We start from the raw sequence: 23,067 nt of genomic DNA on the forward strand, positions 1-23,067 counted from the left end.
AATGAGATTCACTAAGTCTGAGTGGAGCTCAAACATACAAGGAGACTATAGGAAACATTAAAGAAGATGAAAAAGTTTCTCCCCTCAGAAACAATTCAAAGATGAAACAAACGCACACTAAACAAGTGAAGGGCATCTTTTTAAGATGAATGATGTCTTCTGAAGGCAGCCGTTGCCTTCATGACTCTTGTCATATCTTCTTACAATCTGTGGACCTGTCACCCAACAGGATTTCATCTGGGAGGACACTCATAGCGGCAGCTTGTCCTTGAGAAGCAGCTGTTGTTCCTTCTCAACCCTTCATGATGAATTCAAAAATTCAACCTTATTTGTGTTTATTTTTTAAAAAAATTCAATGTCATCTGTAATTTTTAATGACCAAAAAAATAGTCCCGTGCCTCGATGCCTTTTATTTTGGGGAGTTGTTTTTTGTGCTTCTCCCTCTGGAGGTGGACTCATCTCCTGTAGGGTTCAGCCGCCAGACGTTCCAAATAATTCAAGTGAAGACACGTCTCTGCGGAATCTTCAATATCATCCTTGCATCCAATCATCTACAGGACTTGCTGAAGTGTTTCTTAATTATTCCTGACTTCAGGTTTGGACTTTCTACCCTCCACCCTGCAGCGCAGATCTCCAGAGGGGCTTCTTTCTAACGGGGTTTTATTCTTCTTGACTCAAATAGCTCCTCAACGAGAAGTTTCTAAATCCCTGGAACACTTGGAAGGACACAGCGATTTAATGTTTGTTCACGCCTCCAAACACCTTTGTATAAACATTAAATATCTATCAACTTTTCAAATAATCAAGATCTCAAAGTTGACATAGTTCAATGAGCACTTTCTCTTTTTTTTTGTCATTCAATTTAAAATTCCTTCGATGCAAAATATTTTATTGAGTGTGGTTTTATCTTGACCTGCAAAGGCCAGTACGTAGGGTAAAAAAATAAAAATATGTGAGACTTTTGAATTTCTGCAGCATTTTATCAAAGAGTTTTCTGCTTGCTGGTGTTATTGTTCGGTTATCTGGACGGCTGTGACAGCTGAAGCATTAGTCTGTTCAGTCATTTATTCTACAGAGTAAAAAGCCAATAGAAATGGACAGAGGCTGACATAAATGGTGGAAGTCAGGTTTAGATGTAAGGCAATTGCATCAAATTCTTTATGATGCTTTGCAGAAACCTTTCCTTTCACGTGTCTGTCTCAATTTAATATCCTTTTGGATGACTAAATGGCATTTTAACGATAGGACACCAACACCATCTGCAGTTATTTGAAGTAAAGAAAAACTTTTGTTAATATAAGACATCCTCGCTGATAAACGTCTAAGAGAACCGAGACATGTGCCGGAATCTTCATTTGTTTTTCATTTGAACGCCCCAAAGACAGAAGGAAAGAATTTTTTTTTTCAAAGAAAAAAAAAAGGTGAAACCTCACAAAACAGCTCAGACTGCCTTTCTGTCTGATTTCTATCTGACAAGTTTGGCTTGTTTTCACCAAACTAACTGATAAAGCAGACAAACTCTCGACGCTGACCTCAAAGTCAACCAATCAAACAGACAGATGCTCAGGCTCATCTTCCTCCTCCACAACTCATACGGGCAGCAGGAGGAGAGTCGACAAAGAAAACATTGTTAGTTGAGCGCTTCATTAATGTTTGTGAAGCTTTCATTCCCTTCTTGCCTTTGTCTGAATAGGCACTCTAGAAAAAAAGGGGAAAAAATGCAATCAGTACCCAGAGCGACCAGCCTTGACTTTCTGGGCTTTCTCTGTGCAGCTGAAAGAGAATTCTTTTCTCTGTTCCTCTCCAAACGGCACTTGCGGTCGCTGGAGGGAAGAAGCGAGGAGGTTGTTTGTTAATGAGTTGTTCTTGTAAAAGCCTTCGCTGGTTCAGCCCCTGACCGCCGTGCATCAAGTACCAAGAACTCTGCAGATCTGTCGATGGGTTCCTGACTCTCCAAAATCAAAAATAAAACATGCATGACAGACGAGAGGAGGACGCTGACAGCCAGGGAGTCAGGGGAGATGAGGATGCTGAATAACCACTAATTACATTCCTGTAAATAATAGTTATCGTAATAATAAAATGATTATGTTACTCAAGGTTTCTGATTTTCAGAAGGATTTTAGAGAAGCCAAAAAGTCAATTTTATGGCTCTGTATGAATAAAATAAATAAATAAACAAATATTTAAGACTATAGCAGACGAAATACAGCATCACTTGTTTATAGAGGTAAAAACGGTTCAGTTCATACCACAGAGGACAAAAGTAAAATAAAAAAATAAAAAAACTCCTTTTGAAATAGAAGTAAATGAAATAATATCCCACAAAAAAGATTTGAGACTGCATTTAACATGGACAGACATAAAAAGGAAAGCATCAACAGGATACATTCAATGTAATATTTAGTAATTTACAGTAAATTAGGAGGAACTTTGACATATCTAAAAAGATGAATGAAACTGCAATAAAAATAAATTACATCAATAAAACAAGCAAAAAAAGACAAATAAAATACAAAAGTAAACTAAATAAAATTCAATTCAAGGAGACGGACAGCCTCGCAACTGGAAAAACTTTAAGCTTCTCTGGATAGACACTAACCTCCAGCGCAGCATGCTAATAATAGACTGGCATGAAAATCACCAAATGTTCCTGAATATGTTAAAAACCAAAAAACAGAGCAGTAGAAGAAAACAATTAGAAAACACAAGCACGTGTGAAATTTCATTAAATTGATGTCTATGTTTTTTTTATTTTTTTATTTTACCTCTGCCGAGGAGGTTAAGTGTTCTGTTCGGTTAATCTGTCAGCTTGTTAGAAGAATTAAACAAAAACCTACTGATGGATTTTCATAAAAGGTGGTGGGAGTGTTGGAGGACAGCAGCGTATTCTGGAGTGGATCTGAATAAATTGGTGGATTCAGGATTTCTATTTCCTTTTTAAATACTGCAATAGGTCCAATATGTAAATAAGAAGGTAACTTGGAGAATTTAGGACCTCCAAGCGGGTTGGTGGTTGGGATGCGGAGGCTGTGGATGAGGTTAAAACAGAGAGAGGTCACGTATTGTGAGAGAACTTCAGTGCTTCTCTTCAACTCCACTCTACTCAATTTGTTCTGTAAAGAGAGGCAGCTTTCTCCGTACAACAGCACTTGTTAACACAACTTCTAAACCCTGTTGTTCCCTAAATCTGTTAATTCATTACCACCACCACCACCCCTCCCTCATTTCACCCCTTCCAGCCCACAACCCCTATTTAACAAGTACCGGTTAATCCTGAAAGAACATGAAGCTCCTGGGAGGAGCGTGTGCTCACTTAAGTAAAGGCAGGAAAAGCTTGCTTTTATGTTGAAGCAGCACTCTGGGCGCAGACATGACCGTGAGGACCATTGATGGATAGACGGACGGACGGAAAGGACGGACGGATAGATGGACGGAGTAACAAATGGCCTGAGGCCCGAAGCCGTTGCAGTTAAGGCCAGCTGTCCTGAAAGCAGAGTTCATCTTTCTCCTACAATGATTTTTTTGTTTTCACGTGCAGCAAAGTGGCAGAAAATAAAGCGCCCATGTAGCTGAACTTTTATGATCATGCTAATTTGTTAATATCCTGAGCAAAACACGTCTGAAGTAACTTTTAAAGTTCAGATCTGTAGGGAATGGCTGTTGATTTACGACATATTCCGTGCAAAATTCAGACGTTTCATCAACGGTAGATTCTTTTGTCTCATGCGTGCGGCTGGATCAAGATATAAAGATCTAACACAAAAATTGGACAAAAATTGTTTTCCTGCAGCAAACACTGAATTTAAATTAATCGATCTGTCTCTAAATGCCAGAAAATAAAGAAGAACCTCATTGACTTCCCAGGAATATCCACTAATAATAAAATAATAACTGCTGTTAAACTTTCAAAGATGAATTTTCTCACAAAAGTCACACATCTTCCCTCAAAAAAAATAAATACATTTAGGCGTTTGGTTTGTTAGCTTCTCTTTAGTGCGCCATGAAATCCAGTCAGATGTGTGTTCATGCTTGGGCACACACAGCGGAGTGGGGAGTGATGCGACAGCTTGTCAGGGTTCAGACACATTGTTGCTGCTAAATGAAGCAAGCGCGTCAGAGGCGACGATGCTGTCAGCACCGCTCTGAAGCTGGAGCTGGGGGGTTCAGATGTGGGGGTGGGTGGGTGGTGGTGGGGGGGTGTCTGTGGACTCAGGTTTGTGTGTTTACACTTGATGTGGCTCAAGTGTAAACGATAATATCACCAAAACCCTCTGGCGACTCGGTTCTAATATCAGCTGACAACAGTCGTCAGGAGCTCGACGGTGAGGTACCGGGAGGGAACGCCACTTCACCTTAAGAGAAGTGGAGGAGAAATTAAGTTGAGTGGCAGGTGATCCCATGTGTCACCTTTCCCCTCCCACTGTAACTCTGTGTAAGCGGGGGGGGCGGGTAGTATAAAGGGCTGGGGGAGGTAAAAAAAAGCTCCTGTCACATCCCATGTTGCTGTGACGTAGGTGGCCCGGCGAGACGATCGGACGTGACAGGTGAGAGGGAGGCGATTGGACCCCCCCACCCCCTCTCTGGTAATGCTCCTTTAACCCTGATTTCAGCTCAGCCAAACAACAAAAAAATCCAAACATCAACGCTCCGTCACCTGCTCAGGTGAAGGACTCAAACCCTGCAAGACAAAATAATCATGGCTTCCCTGAATAATTCTAAGTGTAAATCGATCAGCTGATGAACTTTAAAGATAATGTCATTCTGCTCGCTTCATCGGATGTTCCGCCCATCAGAAGGTCAGCGGTTCCATCCCAAACTTCACACCTTGTACTAATGCACCGCTCTACGATTGGTTGTGTGAATGACGGCTGCTGTTGTAAAGTTTGGTCAGTCGTAAAGGCTCTTAACAAGTACCGTCCATACTCTGTAATAGTCTGATGCAGTCGGGAAGAGAGTCAGCACCTCCAAACCCGAGGCCACGATTCTGTTGGAAAATGAGACACGACTCCCTTCAGCTGGCTCAAGTACGCAGGGGTCTTCATCACCAGTCGGGGTAAAAAAGGAGCGATGCATTGACAGACGACCGGTGCAACATCAGCGGTAGTGCTGGCTGATGTGGTCAAGAGAGAGCTGGGTTCAGCTTTTCTTTTCCTTTTTATTAACGTGTGATGATCTCTTCATCTGAAGGAGTTCAGAGTAGAGCGACAGCTCCTCTGAAATGAGCCAGCTGAGGTGAACGTGCCCCCCACCACCACCCCGGATGTGGGTTCATTTATAAAATGAAAGAAAGGTTTTGCATGTTGCCGTTACATCTTCACATCTGAACAGCTTTTACAAATCAGCAGTAAAACTGGATCAGGAACCTGACGGTCTTCCCAAGTCCTTCACTTTGATTGGCCGATTGTCTTTGAATATGGTGTTGATTAAGATTTTAAGATGACAACGTGATTGATCGATTCCTGATCAAACCACACATTTACATCTGCTGAAGAAACCAGATGTACAAACAGAACTACAAATGTGGGAGGTAAGAAAACTTCCTCCACCTGTTACTGGCAGATGTAACGATGATAAGGTGTAACGTACAGTCTTTAAATGAAGAACAGGCCAGAAGGAAATCAGTAAAAATTCTATTGTAAAAAATGCAGGGAAGTCAACATTTATTCTGTTCTGAAGAGCAGCCTACGCAGAAACACTTGGAAACTCAATGCAGCTGCAAGAAGTCAACTTCAGGGTTATGTAAAAATGAAAAGTTTAACTATGAACATAAGAATAGAAAAAAAAAAATCTCATTTCAGATTCTTCGACTTGTGCAAAGGCAAAAAAACAAAACAAAACCCCACACCAAAAAAAAAAAAAACCTGAAAAGAAATTGCTGCATTGCAGGCGGATCTGTCGCACACAGGATCCAGAATTAAAGAAATTAGTTATGGAATTTTTTTTTTAAAAAACCCACAAAGAGATTATAAAATTTGTTAAACATGTGAATAAAAGTATATGTAACACTCGACAATGATTAATTATGTAAAATGATTTTCAAACCTTGAAAATCTGACACCATAACGTGCAAGAATTTCACCTATCGTGGAAAATATGCGCATGGCGACCCGACGCGGCGCTCAGTCAGAACGAAGCGTTCTCTTAAAGAAAAGCACAGTCTGATACTTTGAATGTATCGCCTTGAGTATTAGTCAAGTACTCTTCTGTTGATCATTCTGTAGCATTGTTTGTGTCCTCTCTGCCTCCTGACATAGCTTCATCACTTGGAGGAGCACTCCGTGGAAAACTTGACTTCCGTCATTAAGTTTGTTTTTTTCATTTAAAAAAAAAAAAATCCCCCCCCCACCTCTGAACCACAGGCATCCAAATCTTCTTTTCCCATCCACACCCACTCAGGCAGCTCCAGTAGCCCTGAATGGGCAGCAATTATCCAAATTAGAGCTCCAACTGACAAAAAGCCAATTCCAGGCACCCCCTCCACCACCACCACCCCCAATTTATATCTGGTGATTTGCTGCAGAAGCTTATCCTTACACTTTCTAATTGACTAAATGAGTAGACAAACAGAGAAAGCACAGATATCTGTAATTACCAACAAGGGAGTCAGGCAGCGAGTGCCGGAAGCGACGGCGAGAGCTGAACTGCTGGAGTAGCGCTGATGCCAACAAGAAGCTAAAAGACACTGCTGCTGCTCATATCTGGGCAGTTTACTGGCAGCCAGTGGGGTTTCAGACAAGAAAAAGACTGAAACAGTCGCTTCAGTAAATGCCAAAAAAAAAACAAACCCCAAAAAAACCCAACTACGTTTGTTCAAATGACGAAGCAGGCGGGGTAAGGTGGACTCTTTGCCAACAGGGTCGTTGCATGAAAACGAAAAGGATCATCAGTTGAACAAAACATCCGATTTGAACAAAGGAAGTCGCTGCTGGCACGTATTGTTTCCATGACGACCACTTTGTTTCCATAAAATGATCACTGACGTTGGAAACTTCAGGTAACTTTTTTTTTTTTGCCTCTTTAGCATCTATCCAGACTGACCTCCCCTGAGATGTGAGAAAATGGGAGCGTTTGTAACGGGTCGGTGCCGGCCGGGTTACCTGTTCCCGTGGACGTGGGAGGCACAGAAAGCATAGCTGTAGTGCAGCAGCGTGGGGTCGACCAGCGCGTTGTTTTCAGAATAATCCATCAGGTCCTTCAGGTAGCACAGGTGACGGTGGCAGCCTCGAACGCCGTATCGAGCGCAGTACTCGTCCAGGACGAACACCTGACCAGGACTGAACCAACCCTGAAAATGAGACACACACAAAGGCCAAACCTGTCACCTTTACTGTCATGTCCAAAATTATATAACGCATCAAACTGTTGACAAGCCTGAGAAATCACACGACAAACAGCCCAACATGTCCACAAATCTGTCTGCAAACAACTTTTTTTTCTCTAGTTATTGATTTTATAGCCATCAATGAAGTTTCTATCTTAACTAAAACCATAAAATTCATAAAATTCTGCTTTTAATTTTGTATGTTGACTATTTTTAGGTTATTTTGCATGTGTCATTTCCATATAAAGACACGCTTCACCTAATAACACGGAGACCAACAGCATTATTATCACCAGCAGCGTCTTCATATAATCCCTCTTCATGCTGGAGCTGTTAACAGACCTCAACTAATGGCCGTCAACTTCTGACTCCAGAAACTCCATGAACCCACCCTCAATGCAGGAAAGTGTAAAAGATTAACGCTTCAACTCTTTATTCTCTGCTAGACTAAAAAAAATAACAACAACAAACAAAACACACAAAGGTAAGGGGGGGGGGGTTTGTGAGACGTTCACGAGGTCATTCATCCTTCATGTGATCATTAAATCAGGCATGAAAGTTAGAACACTAATTAAGATTCTTCGCAGAAGGAACATTAAGAAATTAGCACCTCCACAGAGCTGATGTGTCTCACACACACACACACACACACACACACACACACACACACACACACACAGACACACACACACACACACACACACACTCCAGGGAGGAAAGGAACTCTTTTGACTAGTTCTTGTTCTGATTCCTAACTCTCCGAGTTAGCGTCACGTCGTCAGAGGACGACCACGTTTCCATGGAGCCAACATCACTCTGGTGATGAGCAACTGAATCTTTGATCACACCGACATTAAACTGGACACCTTAGATGTTTCCTCAGGACAATAGAAGTCTAATGGTGCTGTCAGAGATCATTTAAGGACAACCAGACAACATCTCTTCCAGCATTTTACATCAGCGGTCGCCGACAGGCTGCTTCTTTTAGGGATCAGCCGGACCTGGCAGATTCCTCCTCTGCAGGCCTTTTAGCGTCTCCCGTCTCCTCCTCCCCACCGTCGCCCTTTGCACTCGTCCAGCCTTCAGTTTGTTTGTCATCTTCTCCGGTTACTTTCTTCATTTTTTTTCTGTCCATCTGTGAGCTTGAGCTATTAATATCACACCACGGGGAGAGGGAGGCCTGTCGACAGGCGTGAAGTGACAAGATGTTCCTCTGTGACAAACAGATGGCGAACTCCAGTCTTGGCGCTGACCACTCAATTAGCGGCTAACGAACCGACTGCCTCGTTAGCTCCATCAGCCGCGGCTGCACGTCTTCCGTGTCACGGCGCCAGCATCCACCGCCTCCCTACCCAGAATGCCGTGACCCAACAAAAAAAGTGAAAGCAGCATGTGGCTGTGAAGCAAAAAAAAAAAAAAAACAAGAAAAAAACACCTCGGTTGTGTCTTGTTGACTGCAGACACCTGACGGGAAGCTGGAAGTAGTTCCTCGGATCTTGTTTGGCCCAAGAAATTAATATTTGGTCCAAAAATATGTTTGTGACCTTAACAATTAGTTGTTGCTTTGTGAAGTGGAATTTTTGATTCGTCTTTTTTTTTTTTTTTTTTTTAATACCATGAAGACAAAAAAAAAAAAAAAAATCGGAAAATTCTGCTTGTTTTTTTTTTTTGGTCTGTCAGTCTGCAAGTCCGGGGTATCCACAACATTAGGTCAAAGATTTTTTTTTTTACAAAGGTTTCGGATGCCAAAAAAATTTTCTTTTCACCATCGTCTGTTTGTCTTTTAGCAGGACGACACAAAAACTGATCTTCTTGACTCTTGGTGGGAACTTTGGCAAGGGCCCTTTACGTTTAAAAGATCATTGAATGCACATCAATGAAATGTTGCACAAAGAACTGGAAGGGGAACAGGAAATTCCATTTTAAGTCTTATTTATAAGAAGCTATGGACAATGGATAATTCAATCCTACGTGTGCTCATAAACATATCCCGGCTGGCAACACATGAGAGGAAGGGTGCACCCTGGATGAGACGCCATCCACTCATAGATCACACACTTATGAACTATTTATAGTGATCAATTCACCAATTATCAGAGCAAATAAAATAGAAAATATAACAATAACAACAACAAAAACACAACAAAATACATCTAGAGGCCTCTGAGACTGAAACCAACCAACAAACAACAATGGAAGAGGAAAGCAAAGCTTCCAAAGGTCAAGCGATTGTGATTTACAACCACATTTCCGCTGTGTCACTAAACCCTCATACGAGTAATTAACATTAATATTGGAAAATCTTTAGGAATATTTTGAAGTTCATTTGTCCATGACAGACATGGGAGCCTTTCTTCTTTTTCATGTCTTGTAATTAACAAACGTCAGGAAATTACTTCAGGATTCAGATTTAACTGAGGGGGAGGCTGAGCCGTGCAGAAGCAATAACCTGCATGATTATATTAGAGTCTATAACTGTATAGTTCAAGAGCTTGTTAATTTGACAACAGAATGCTGAGGCAGGACTGACGAGAGAGAAGCGCTGTGTGCCCCTGTCTTTCAAATGTAAATGTAGAGATAAGATGTCTCAGAAGGATTTTTTTTTTTATTATTTAGTAGAGAGGAAACTGAAGAGAGTCAGAGTTACATCACAGCTCTTTTGACTAAAGGTTTTAGACCTTTACACAAGACAATGTCTGTCAGGCACAATCTTACCTGGGTCCGGAAAAACAAATGCATCTCTACAAATGTGACTCTGAAGGCCTCAACGACATTTTAAAATTTATTTGTAACATATTCCTGATGTTTAATATCCTAACCTTAATGGAAGACGACTAATCACTCTCCATTTCAATTGTGCGAGTTGGGATGAAAGAAAACATGTGTAAAATTTTGTCTCCTAGAATTAACAGAATTCTTGCGTTTGTCAAACTGGGCTTCCTGCTTCACGATTGATCATTCCTCTTCTTGAAAACCAAACACTAAACCAAATGCTAATTCAGCTCCTCGCATTGAAGTGTAAATCCTGGATTGGAATTTGCAATGGAATTTCAAGGAAAACTGCAAGATGGTTGTCGATTGAGACTCCCGTGTTGCCGTGTGAAGGAACCGTTTCAGCCGGAGCCTCAAGCGTCTTCAGCAGCAGCTTTAACCCTTCAATTATCAGCGGGGACAACACCGATTCGGTGAGCAGGACTGTGGGCCCCAGCTACACACCAAATTTCTGCCTAATTACTGTTGTTGTTGTTGGGTTCAAGTCTTTGTGAATAAAATATGACCCCGTCTATGTCATGAATCCAAACCACTTCTGAACAGATGTCCCCCACGTCGAGGCACTGGCCTTTTCTCAGAGTGTTTAGTGAAAAGGGGGCTCAGGCTGGAACACAAAGCCCTCGAGTTTTCACAAAAGGCTTAGGAGAGGGAGCTGAAGGGGCGGCGTGAATGGATCGGTCTAATTGTAGAGCTGGAAGGTGTCCTGGAGAGGCAGGTAGAGAAATGAAAGAGGCACAGATGTCATACTGCAGGACATCCCCTCGTTCTACTGTTTTTAAAAAGACCAGAGTGCAACGCAACACATGTCGAGATGAGCCGATGTGTCAACATATGTGGCTTACATTGTCCTTTAGGTCGACGCCATTGTTTCATGCAACCAACTCTGAAGTCACGCACAAGCTTCTGTGAGATGTCCCTGGAATAATCACTGTGAGATCGCTTGGATGCCAAATGTGTGGTCTCGCTTTTTGACTAGATTCATTTGTGGGTGAATTCTTCTAATTAAAACACAAAAATAAAAACACAATAGTTGGTTGATTCTGTTGTTTTTAAGGAGTTGTGAATCCATTTCAACACAGAAAGTGAAATAAACTTGGTGTTCTTGCTTGTTGGTGCGGCAGTTGTAGATCTGGGTGCATCGTAGAAAACAATTTTGATCACATCTATTCAAAGCGGAAACATAATATTTCCTGTAAAAGCAATGAAACATGACAAAAATGTTCATCGCTGACTGACAGCAGCGGATTTATGTTTGATTTAAAGTTCCACCTTTAGAAGTACACTTCACAAGATGAACAGGGAGATTGCTCCACTGATTATAGATCTGTTCTGAAAAGTTGCCTGTTTACAACTTTCCCAGCCATGAGACAAAAGATCCACACGACTTACTTTTCCTCCTCTTTGTTGCCATCTTGTGTCAGGAGTGGAACCAAAGGCTCAGAGACTAGCCTTTCTACAACCGTCCGATGGGTTTTTTTTATTATTCTTTCAGAAATGCTGCGTCCTTTCAAGTTCCAACTTACTCATTTTAACTGGCTGTATAATTATCATTTTAATATCTTGTCTAGTTAATTTTTAGAACACAATCTCCCACGCAGCGACGGTGAGACTTTTCTGAAAAACCAATTTTTTTTTTTTAAACTTCTGATATAAAGGCTGGTAAAGTAAATGTCAATCACATCTACACATCCACTTTTACACACACACACACACACACACACACACACACACACACACACTTATTTAGGCTAACCCCGCCTCCCCACCCCTCTCCATTGACTCAGCCAGCAGTCGTCTATAAGGGTCATGTTCCTATTTGAAAAGTATTGATTAGAGCGTTTATCCCCTCAATCAGTGTGAGAGAGCCCCCAAGGCTCACACACACACACACACACACACACACGCGCGCGCACACACACACACACACACACACACACACACACACACACACACACACACACACACAGGGAGATAATTGGCACATAAAGCTCGTAGAGCTTATTACGGTGTCAGAAAATCCTTCTTCAAATTGAACTCCCCTAACAAAGATTGAGCTTAAATTCTTTCCAGAGTGGCACTGAGCCACTTCTTTTATATGGAAGTGAAATTTGTGGCCCATTAGCCAAACAAGAACAGTGGGACTCAAGCTCAGCTGGAAAAGTACATCTTAAGTTCTTTCAAAAAATACAGAGAGTCTAGAAAGTCAAACGTATGAGCGGAGGACAGAGCCGGAACGATCTCCCCAATAACTAATAAAGACAAAAAATCTGCAAACAATTTATAGCAAGAGATTTACACAAACAGCCACGCAAACCCTGATAAAAATAACTGCAACACGACAAATGAAGAAACCCTCAAGCACTGTAAAAAGAAAAGAAATCCAGTTAATAAATGAAGCAGGAAGTTAAAGCTATTGGCCAATACCCCCCTCCCCCAAAACAAAATCTACAAAAAGAACATCTACACATCAATAAAGACTCAATCAATATATTGTTTGGTTTGGATTCATACCAAGTTCACACCTGAGACGAGATTCTTTTTTAATGTCATGAATTATTTCCTCAGAACAGCAAGAAAATAAAAATTTGGGATTCATCTGTCAGATTGACATCCTAATTAATTTATCATTTCCAGTAGAATACATTGTGTATGGATTTCAGGTTCTATCCCATTAAAAGTTGTTCCTCACCGGTCTAGGAAAAAGTTTCCAGATTCCAGATTATATTCCCCATCGCTGTGGAGCTGAGACGCCCGTCTTCCTTCACTGACAGAAGACGTGTAGAGTTAAAGCACCTCGTACCAAACCTACCAGGCAGGAGAAGGAGTCGTTCATGCGGTGCTGCAGGGTGTTCTTCTGCAGGATGGTGAACAGGATGGCGTGGTCGAAGCGACTCGGAGCTGCAGAGATCAGCTCCTCCACCCCCTGCCGCTGGGACGGATCCAGGCCTGGACAGGAAACACAACGTTTACTTTTTTAACGAATGCCGTCAGTGACTTCCTTTACTGGAATCCTCGATGGAATCTTTTCTTGAGTAAAAAGCCAAAGTGAAATAGTTTATTTCATCAAACTATGTGAAAGGCAGATAAATTTGGATGGTATGAAAATACTCAGTTGTTCTATTATGTCTGTCAGGAAAATGAGTATTCTTATATTTTAGAGTCTCTGGATATCGTTTCCACTTTGAAGACAAAGATTAGTTCACCTTCACACTTTAAAACGAGAGTAAAAGTTTGTCGCGTTTTTCTGAATCTTCAATTTTAAACTGCACGACAGCAAACGCAAGAAGAGTCGAGTTTATTTTGAGCTTCGCTCGTGGAACGAAGGAATAAGTTGGAGAAGAATACATGAAACAGGCGTTCATCCATCACACAAACCCAACTTCAGTCAACGGATGACTTCACTCACATCGCCGCGTGATCCCATCATCTAATGAGGTGATTTATAAATGTGTTCGGATTCACAATCATTCACGCCTCTTTGAGCTCGGCAGTGAAGCGAAGAGTGAACACACACATGGAACTATGTTGGCAGTGTCGGGTTCTCGGCGCCGCGGCTAATAGTTCCCACCTCAGTTGGCTACAGATCCGCTGTGAAGCCATCAGGACGCTCAGTCGATACCACACGTTCGCCAAGAACCGGAAGAGTCAAGAAATGCCGGAAGACAGAATGAAAGACGACGCATCTCCAGTCGGGACGTCAGGCTTCAAATCCACAAAAGTTCATTTGCGATAGAATTATTAAATTTCCTGTTTCTAGCCAAGAAAAATACAAATCAGGTGATCATTTCCACCAGAATATTTCTACTGCCGTGAAATTGGAATTATGGTATTCGTGATGTTTTGTTCAGATATTGCTGATGTAAAAAGTATGAAGAAGTTTTTTAATCAGGAACTATTTTCATCTGGCAGCAGGAAAGAGTTAAAAAAAAAAAAAAAAAAGACAAATTGTGGATCATCAATCATCTTAAACGTCCAGTCAAAACTGGGACAACTGGAAAAGAAGGCTTTTTAAAAGAGCAAAGATTCTACCGTCCTGCAACTGGGCCTGGCGGCGCCCGGAGCGACAGACGCTGATGACGCTTTGGGTCCAGCGACGCAAGAATTAACAGAAAAAGGAGAGATAAAAGAAGCAGAAGAGGCAGGGACGACTCGGCCTGAGCAAACACGGGTTCACTTCCAGTCTTTTTAGGCCTTCCTGTTAATGGCCCCGCCAAATGAAAAGCCCAACACTCTCCATTCTGCCTTTATCGTGAGAGTACATTTTGGGATGGGAAGTTTCTGAGTGTGACACATGGCCCCACAAAAGACCAAGGCCCGTTGAAGAATGCCGACGCCTGCGACGCCCGCGGCCTGGCGTCCGAGACGAGCATTAGCGATCGCTTTTTATTAACGCTGCCATTTTGTTTTTTTGTGAGGATGCAGAGAAGCCCGCGAGGACTCTCAGACATTTGTGTTTCACCTCCCTCCCCCCTCCTCCTCCCTTTCATTGTTGCTTTTGTCCTAAAGAAAAAAAAAAAAAAGACAGCAAAAGTGAAACCTCCACAATCAACTTCCAATCGACGCTCCTCTCCTTTTCTTCCCCTTTCCTCTTTTCTTCCAACTCCGGCTGCCCTTTGGCTCCCGTGGCCTGCTTTCCCTCAGCCTAACACTGATGTAGGTCATTTTACATTTGTTTCCTCCAAAACACGGGATTGTCCTTAATGTAATTTGGAGAAAAGACAGGGAGCAGAGGAGGCGACTCTAAAGAAAACGAGACAAAGAGATATAGATTAGTGCTGATAATAAGTGGAAGGTGGAGGAGGGGGAGTATTGATTGAAGGACAGACAGCAGCGGAGCGATGTTGATCCGTGTCAAGTCCAACTTCCAGCTATTATCTGAAGGGGAGGGGTGTCAAAGGAGGGGTGTGGGTGTGTGTGAATCAGTGTGTGTGTGTGTGACAGAAGATATGAACGGATGTCTCCGCTGCTGGCACAGATGGTGCAGGTTTCTACGCTTTGTGTTGTAATAACTGATTCTCATCAGTGCTGGAGTCCGGCTCCGGTGTGGGGATGGAGGCGCTCATCAACCATCAGAGGGATTACATGGAAAAGATCACCACAACCCCAACTAAAAAGAGTAGAAATTTAAATTCAGAGAAGTTGAAAATGAGGCGGATTTCATCTGATGAGTTGTTAGATAACCCGGTCTTTGTATTTATTTAAAGAGTCGTCGTGTTAATGATATTAAAAAGTTCAAAACCGCCGCGCTAAATATCTGTACCAAGAGCTCAGCCACACCTCAGACCACCAGGGAACCTGATTCCCTACAAAAGGAAATGATTTGAGATTCTAACAGGATGCGGAACCAGCAGCTGACTCGTCGTCACGACGCTGCTGAGATTCAAAAGGGAGACAAAAAAAATCTTCGAAGTTTATCAGGTTTTCATTTTCATCCCTTTTCCAAAACCTCCATCAGGAGTCTGTTGTTGAAGGAGCAGCAAATCACACTGAAATAGAGAATCTCATTTTCAACAAAAACTGGAGTATTTTGATCTCTATCATGTGTGAGGATGTCTGAGTGTGTGTGTGTGTGTGTGTGTGTGTGTGTGTGTGTGTGTGTGTGTGTGTGTGTGTGTGTGTGTGTGTGTGTGTGTGTATGTGTGTGTATGGTGAGTGGCGGGGGTAGGTTTCTGTGCTCAATCTCTCCATATCTATCTTGTCTCAGTTCCATTGGTATCGTCACGGCAACAGTCACATCTATATGACATCCTGCTCTGATGGTGGCGGCGGCCGCTGATGGCAGATTATTGACGTTAACCAGGAGGAGGAAGGGAGGGAGGAAGGAAGGAGAGCGTCGCAGCTTCAGGTGCGTCAGGTTGAGAGACGTGACTTGATCTGCCTGTCGGAGCGTGGTGGCGACGGCAGCGGTGATGTCAGGGCGAGCGGAGATGAAGATGCGGGCAGACAAGTCATCAGCCTCTCGTACCGCTGAGCGCCAACAAGCTCAAGTCAGGCAAAAGTTTGAGAGACGCAAACAAACGGGCGACCAGCTGTTCGAGGAGGAGGTTAAGACGAACCGACAGCTCGGGAGCCTCGGCCCAAACGTCGTCCTCAAACTGGCCACCTGCTTCTTTAAAAACACAACTGACGTTGCCAGAAAACAACTTCAGCGCTGGGTCTGAAGCCCAACTGGCCCCTCAGCTCCGGCTTGTCTCTGTGAGGAAAGGGGATTTCAGGTCAAAGGCCAGAAACCAACTTCTACAAGGGGTCCGATGAGTCACGGTCCGCTCTGTTTGGGTGAGTCTGAGTCCAGACCGACAGGAAGTAGGAAGACAGAAAGTTCCCTTACACACACACACACACACACACACACACACACACACACACACACACACACACACACACACACAATGTCTCTTTGCTCTCTCACCTTGACTCTACTATCAATCTCACACACCATTACAGTTTGTCTGTCTCACCTTATCCCACACACACACACACACACACACACACACACACACACACACACACACACACAGCAGCGGCACTTAGCACCCAGTTAAGAGCTATTTCAGGGACACCTTCTATTTCCTGCTGCAAACAGCGTGTCAGCACCTCTCGCCATTAGTGTTTCAATCTCTTCCATTAAACGCTAACGAGAGCCGGTGAGGACGGGCCGCCGCCCCGCCAAATTATAGAAATACCGCCATAATCAGCTCCCAGTGTGAGGCTCTTCATGTGACAAAGCAATGGGGGTTGGGGGTGGGGGATACTGGCCAGCAAGGACGCAGACACTGTCCACCACCAGGAGGTAATAAGGGAAATGATTTGTAGGGAAAGGGGATGAAGAGAAGCAAAATAAACTGGGGTGAATTTGAGTTTAGGGAGACAAACATAAAAAAACTGGAGGAGGTAAAGAGGGAAAAAAGGACAAATGGAAGGAGAAGCATCCACTAAGGTTTGATGGATGGAAGTCAAACAGGTCACAAAGAATTTGCAATAAAACGGAACATTTAAGTTTTTCTCGTAGGTGGGTTCTTGTTGGTTTGTTACAGGAAATGAGTCCAAAGGAGAACATGGAAGTAAACAATGCAGGATGAAGATGGAAAAAAAAAGTTTTATAAGAAAGTAAACAACCGTAAGACAAAGGTGAGAAAAATAAAAGGAGGAAGGAGGAAAGGGAACAAAATATGGGAAGGCCAGCAGAAATGAGGGAAGAATGAAGGTAAAATTGGAAGAAAACAAGACAAATGGATGCATGTTGTGCGCTGAAGAAGGTAACATTTGATTGGCTTCCCCCATCATTTCCTCGCATTTCCACCTTTCCATGTTTTTCTCACAGCGGCTCACCGTTCAGTTTCATCTGCTCCTTCTCCACGGCCTGAAAACAAATGAATAAAAACCCTTCACGTCCGCCGCCCTGCTGCTTCCTGCAGTAAAGGACAGTTTCGCTTTTCCGATTAAAAGAAAAAAGAGAAGCGCAAAAAAGGAAATGGAAAAAGAAGGAAATAAGGAAAAGCGAGACAGGAGAGAAAAAAAAGAGATGCCGACGACACTCTGGGTGTTTTGGCGTTTTTTTCGTCACAATAAAACACCAGAAACAAATCCCGCAAACATCGCAATACAGTGGGTAAAATAAGATTTGAACACATTGCCATTTTGGTTCCTGACATGAAATGTTCCGATGTCTGTAACAACTCGTCCAATTTAGTGTCTTCAATACTTATCCCTGTGTCGTTCCATATTATTACACATAATATTATTTATGGACATCCAAGGTTTGATTTCTTTGCATGTGTGGGTTGTCACTGACATTATCTTCTTTTCTTTTTAGAGAATTGTTTGTTTTATTTTGACGGGTCATCTGTACTTAACTATACATCCTGTATACTTCACTGGCGTCAGAACTTACTGATGGGGGAGGCTGGTTTCTGGAGGACTCCTCTGCAGTTTGTGGTTTTGTTCTGTGGCGGTGGGACGGGTTTGTAGGACTGTCCGGTGGCTCGATACATCGCCTGGACCCACAGGATCCGGTCCTGCTCGTCATCGGAGGCAAACACCACCAGGTCGCCTTCCTTCACGGCGTTAAAAAACACCCGGCCGCCCTGCAGACCTGAGGAGACAAGGAGGAGGGTTAGAGAAGTGTGTTAAGGTAATCAACAAAACGTACAATACAAATTCTCTAGATATACTTTTTAAAAGCTGTAACTGTTGATAACTTGATTAAAAAAATGCCCCTAACGCCATGTGCAAGAATCTACTATGATGTCACTGAGGCGACACAGGTGCGTCTACCTGGCTGCGGGTCACAGTAGTCCACGGTGTAGCCCTCCAGCTGCATCAGCTCCTGAGGCTCCGCCTTCTTCTCTCTGTAGCTGCACATGGCGAATGTGTACTGACTCACCTGCAGGACGGAGAAACGCAACCAGAGAGGAAAGAAAGGTTCACAAGCTGACAGACGAGAGGGTCATTCAGTTGCCATAAGTATGTGGACAGCGATGGCTGAGCGTGTCATTCTGCATCCGAGTGGTTTAATGTGAGGAAAACCCGGAAAATCCACATGTCCACACATATTTTCTTTTTTAACTCTGATTTGTTCTGTCACATTTTCTTTATGTTCTATAAGGGAGCGCTTCTTTCACTTTCTGGAGATTGAGTGGAACAGAAACAATAAAATCCAAATAAATCTGAAAGGACTTTATAGATTTTAAACAGAAAAATATTGAAGAAAACATGAATTTAATGAGAACAATATTAAGAAATGATGTAACAGCTACACTGAAACTGGTAAAAGTGAATTTAGAGGACATTTAAGGGTTTGTCAAAGCCAATAAGTAATAACAGCCGATAATAAAAGTGTAATACAATGAAATAAATTATTACGTTACAAGCCAAAAATTATTGCATTTCAAAAGAGAAAAATGTATAAGCGGTTGTTATTAAATGATCGGCTGTTATTTTTTTAAGCCGAACGTTTGTTTTGTACCTGAACAAGGACAAAATATCTTCTTTTCCAGCGTTTCCAGACTCTCTGCCCCAGAGTGTACAAGTGTCTGAAAGACATGTAAAAAATTTTTTAACTTCAACTAAATGGAAAAAAACTTTGAGTCAGAGCGCTGAACACGTTTAAAAAAACAACAAACGAATAAACAGGAACACAAACATAACGACCAGGTTAATCTCTTTAAATGACCACCTTTAACATTTTCTTTCTAAACTTTTCAAAAAGTGAATAATCACAGTTTCTAAGAGGTGACGGGTTAAATTACCTTCTTTTTTTCAACAGTTCAAAAACCAATCAGAAAAAATCCGTTACGTATAAATAAATAAATAAATCTACAGACCCTTCAGTTGAGGCTCTGGAGCTTTCAATCATATCATAAGATCTTGATTAGCACATGAGAGAAATGCTGCTTTCAAGGTCAAGACTGTACTTGAAAGCAGCAATGCTTTGAGACTCAGACTCGTCTTACGTCGGCAAGAAATAATTTGAGCGCTCAGGAAAAGCAGGACAATGTGTGTCCAAGGACAAACATCACCCTCGTCACTGAAGATCTGACAAACGCGTTCAGATCAAATATGAGAGAAACTTAACAACAAGCAGGGAATAAACTTCACGCGTTGTTTTCACACGACGAGGCAAACTTAGCGGGACATTATATTTTTCCCCTCGATCCTGCCTCTCTCCTCAAACTGACAGTTTTTATTGCGACATCTGTTGGTTTGGGGCTGTTGGTTGGAAACGTACGACTGAATGAAGATTAACACGCAAATCTAATTAAATCATCAACAGATGAATGTATAATCAAATTAACCGAGGCCCCTGTGTGGCCAGGATGATGTAAATTTAACTATTTAACACGGAAATGACAAAATATAATGAATGACATGAATTAGAAGTTGAAGGGAGGGATTTATTTGTTTTTAAGTCCTTGTATCTTCTTGACATTTTTGAGTTGGGTATTTTTTAACTCCGTTAACTCCTTGATGATTTAAAAAATAAAAACAAAATAAAACCTGTGAGGTGTTCAAGGCTGTGATTTAACCAGGCCTGGTTTTTAAAGCTCCGTCATCCACGTCCTCACGTTACTTCCCCCACCTGTGAACGTTATCAACACATGAATCTTATTCTCCATGTGAAGCTGAAAGGAGATGGAATGAGTTGTGAACCGTGACACAAACAGCAGCTCATTGAAGAAGTCTGAAGGAAAATGGAAGAATGACCAGCGTGGCCTCTCAATCAATGACTGCTCCCGTGCCTCCTGAAGCGTGGGACACAGGCAAGTGCAAGTGAGGAAAATCAATCGATGGCGAGACCTCTTTCTTCAGCTCTGCTGCCCGCCCTTAAAGGAAAGGCCTCCAGTCAAGGCTGTGGTGCGTCTGGACACTGAATCTGGGCCATTTTGCATGACTTCGGTTTAACATGTGGCACCGATCGCCGGCCACTTGTGAAAATTAGTTGGCTGTCTTTCCTCCTGCAGGGTTTGAAACATCCATTCAGCAGCGTGAAGCCAAAGTTCACCGAAGACATTTACCAGTTCTCGCTGAGAAGAAAACCTCCGTCTCTAACTGGTCATTTAGCTGTGAACTCGGGCTTTGTGAGGGGATCAATTAAAACAAGAAAAAAACCCAAACTCCTATTCATCATTAGATGTTAGAAAAGATTGTTGGCGCACCAGGATGTCAATATTCCAGGTATGATACAGGACGTTCAAGAGCAAAGGATTCATTGCATTTTTAAAATGATACCTATATATAAGACCTGATTTACACATTTATTTATCTTAAATTGGCTTCCCTTCATGTTTTATCCTCCAAGTCATCATCTCCTCATTCTGCGTTTAAGTAAATATCTGCAGCGGCTGATTCCTTCACATTGTCAAATAATGCAGATGATAATAATAAGATGAGATATTCCTTTATTAGTTCCACAGCGGGGAAATGCTGCAGCAGGATCACCAGTTCCACAGAAATTCCACTGAAAATGTATTTTTCAGACGTCACAGTCTTGAATTGTATTGAAATGTCTCTTGCAACAATTGATATAACATATATCAGTAGATTAGCAGATTGTGACGTTTGTTCATCTGATAAGGAGGAACTCATTATTTCATTGTAACATGTTTGTTGTTTTTGATGGAAGAAAGCCTGACCTTCATCATATCATATCCTTGACTCGTCATCACTAAAGAACCCACAGGCGGGTCTTCCTCTCCCCTTCTTCTGTCGTGTAGCAGTGAGATCAAGTGTTCACCTTCAAGAAGTCAAACATCTTTCTCGAAAAAGGATGAAGAAATTATTTTGTACAGTGATGATTCCCTCAGTGAATCGCACCTGATTGGCCCACGCCAAACACAAACACGACAAGATGAAATAAACGTGTGCTAGAGGGACGTCTGATGACCACGGTGTGTTCAGGTTGTGCCTTTTAAAATTAAAAGTCTTCTGGATTCTGTCATCTGGTCACATAAGTTTAATCTTAAAGCTGTCCAGGTCCTTTTTATATCTTATATTTAGCTGGTTTAATTCTTAATCAATTAAAGCATCAATAAGAGTGAATAATTCTGACACTCTTTGTTCACTTTTCATCTTTACTTAGTTTACACACATCTTTTTTCCCCCCGTGATCCACGTGATGCATGTCCTGTTTATTTCTGTGTCAAAAATCCACTGTGAAAATAGCAGCAAATAAGCTGAAAGAAAAAAGTATAAAAACACAGGATGGCGCATTTCCGCAGGAAAATCAGATTCTAATAGACCAGGAAGGACAGCGAACCCTGACCCCTAGTGGACAGGTTAGAGAACTGCAGCTGATCCCGATCATGCGGCTGTGTGTCGGTGGAGACTCACAGAAGTCTAAAAATAAGTTTGAGTTAAATCACATATTTTCATTAGGCTTCAGGGATCATGCACTACCACTACTAATAATAATAACAACAACAACATTTCCTGATCCGAGATTTATGGATTAAAAAAACAGCTTTGCCGCCATCTTCTGACAGAACATTAGAATTACACCCACACCTCCACAGCTTTACAAACTGTGCCACCAAGCAGAACCAGCAGTCGGAGCCAAACATCAGCTGATAATGGAGGAGGCCCAGATTCAAAAACTAGATGTTACTCAGCTCAGGCAGAACCGGAGAAAACCTTTGGGAGATGAGGGACATGTTCGTATATCAGCAGTGACTGACACCGATAATATCTTTTTACTTCACATGGAAGTTTCTCTATTTTAGACTTTTAGAAACTGTAATGTAATTTTACTGACCTTCTGTCAGGCCGTAACAGTGAAAGACAGGAGAAACAGGGTAGAAAACAGGCTGACAGCAAATTCATTTTTTTGGACAATTTTGGGAAAGTCAGCTTTTACCTGGTGGTGCATCTAAACGTGTTGGATCTTTGTTTCATCGTGTCACCAGATCTGACCCAAACCCATCACACCACAAGAGAAATGATCACAACATCAATTTATACTCAGTCTTCTGTTTATCTGTTTTGTGTTTTGGTTGATTTGGTCATGAAATGTTCTTTTATTCGTGATTTTGCATTCATAAACATTCACAATGCTGGAGGAAACCGTTTTGGATACCCGGCTGAACCTCCTCTAACAGCGGCGACCTCAGGCGGAGGCTTCCTGTAGCCATCCTCATTACGACACCTACTCCTGCAGCTGCTTTGTGAGTCTGGTATGAAAGATGAGCAGGAGGTCTGTCCATCATTTCTACTGGGCTCAATTCCAGGCTTTGACTGGGTTACTTCCCAAGAAGAATTTTTCTGTAAAGGTATTCTGAGAGAGATTTAATTGTGTTTGGGGTCACTGACCTTTTCCTCGAGGATTCTTTGGAGAAGTTGTTAATTTATTTGGTTGAGCCTCATCTACAAATATCTGTCGGGGGGGGGGGGGGGGGGGTTCGTGAGGTGAACTCCGGAACTGAACTCTGAACCTGTACTTTCTTTCATAGCTACAATCATAGGAGCTGGACGGAAAC

General features: G+C 42.3%; 1 protein-coding gene across 3 annotated transcripts in view; it reads right to left on the minus strand.

Annotated features, from left to right (window-relative positions):
• Positions 1-23,067, minus strand: part of LOC137594127 (calcium-dependent secretion activator 2-like) — a 92,117-nt gene that overhangs the window by 31,278 nt on the left and 37,772 nt on the right. For all 3 annotated transcript variants that reach the window (XM_068313398.1, XM_068313397.1, XM_068313395.1), the window contains exons 9-13: positions 19,062-19,128; positions 18,371-18,479; positions 17,988-18,188; positions 12,906-13,042; positions 7,101-7,288 (exon numbers count right to left, since the gene is read on the minus strand). In XM_068313398.1, the coding sequence (XP_068169499.1) occupies positions 7,101-7,288; positions 12,906-13,042; positions 17,988-18,188; positions 18,371-18,479; positions 19,062-19,128 (702 nt within the window). The remainder of the gene's footprint in view (positions 1-7,100; positions 7,289-12,905; positions 13,043-17,987; positions 18,189-18,370; positions 18,480-19,061; positions 19,129-23,067) is intronic.

This window comes from Antennarius striatus, chromosome 4, assembly GCF_040054535.1.
Source record: "Antennarius striatus isolate MH-2024 chromosome 4, ASM4005453v1, whole genome shotgun sequence".
Taxonomy (NCBI): domain Eukaryota; kingdom Metazoa; phylum Chordata; class Actinopteri; order Lophiiformes; family Antennariidae; genus Antennarius; species Antennarius striatus.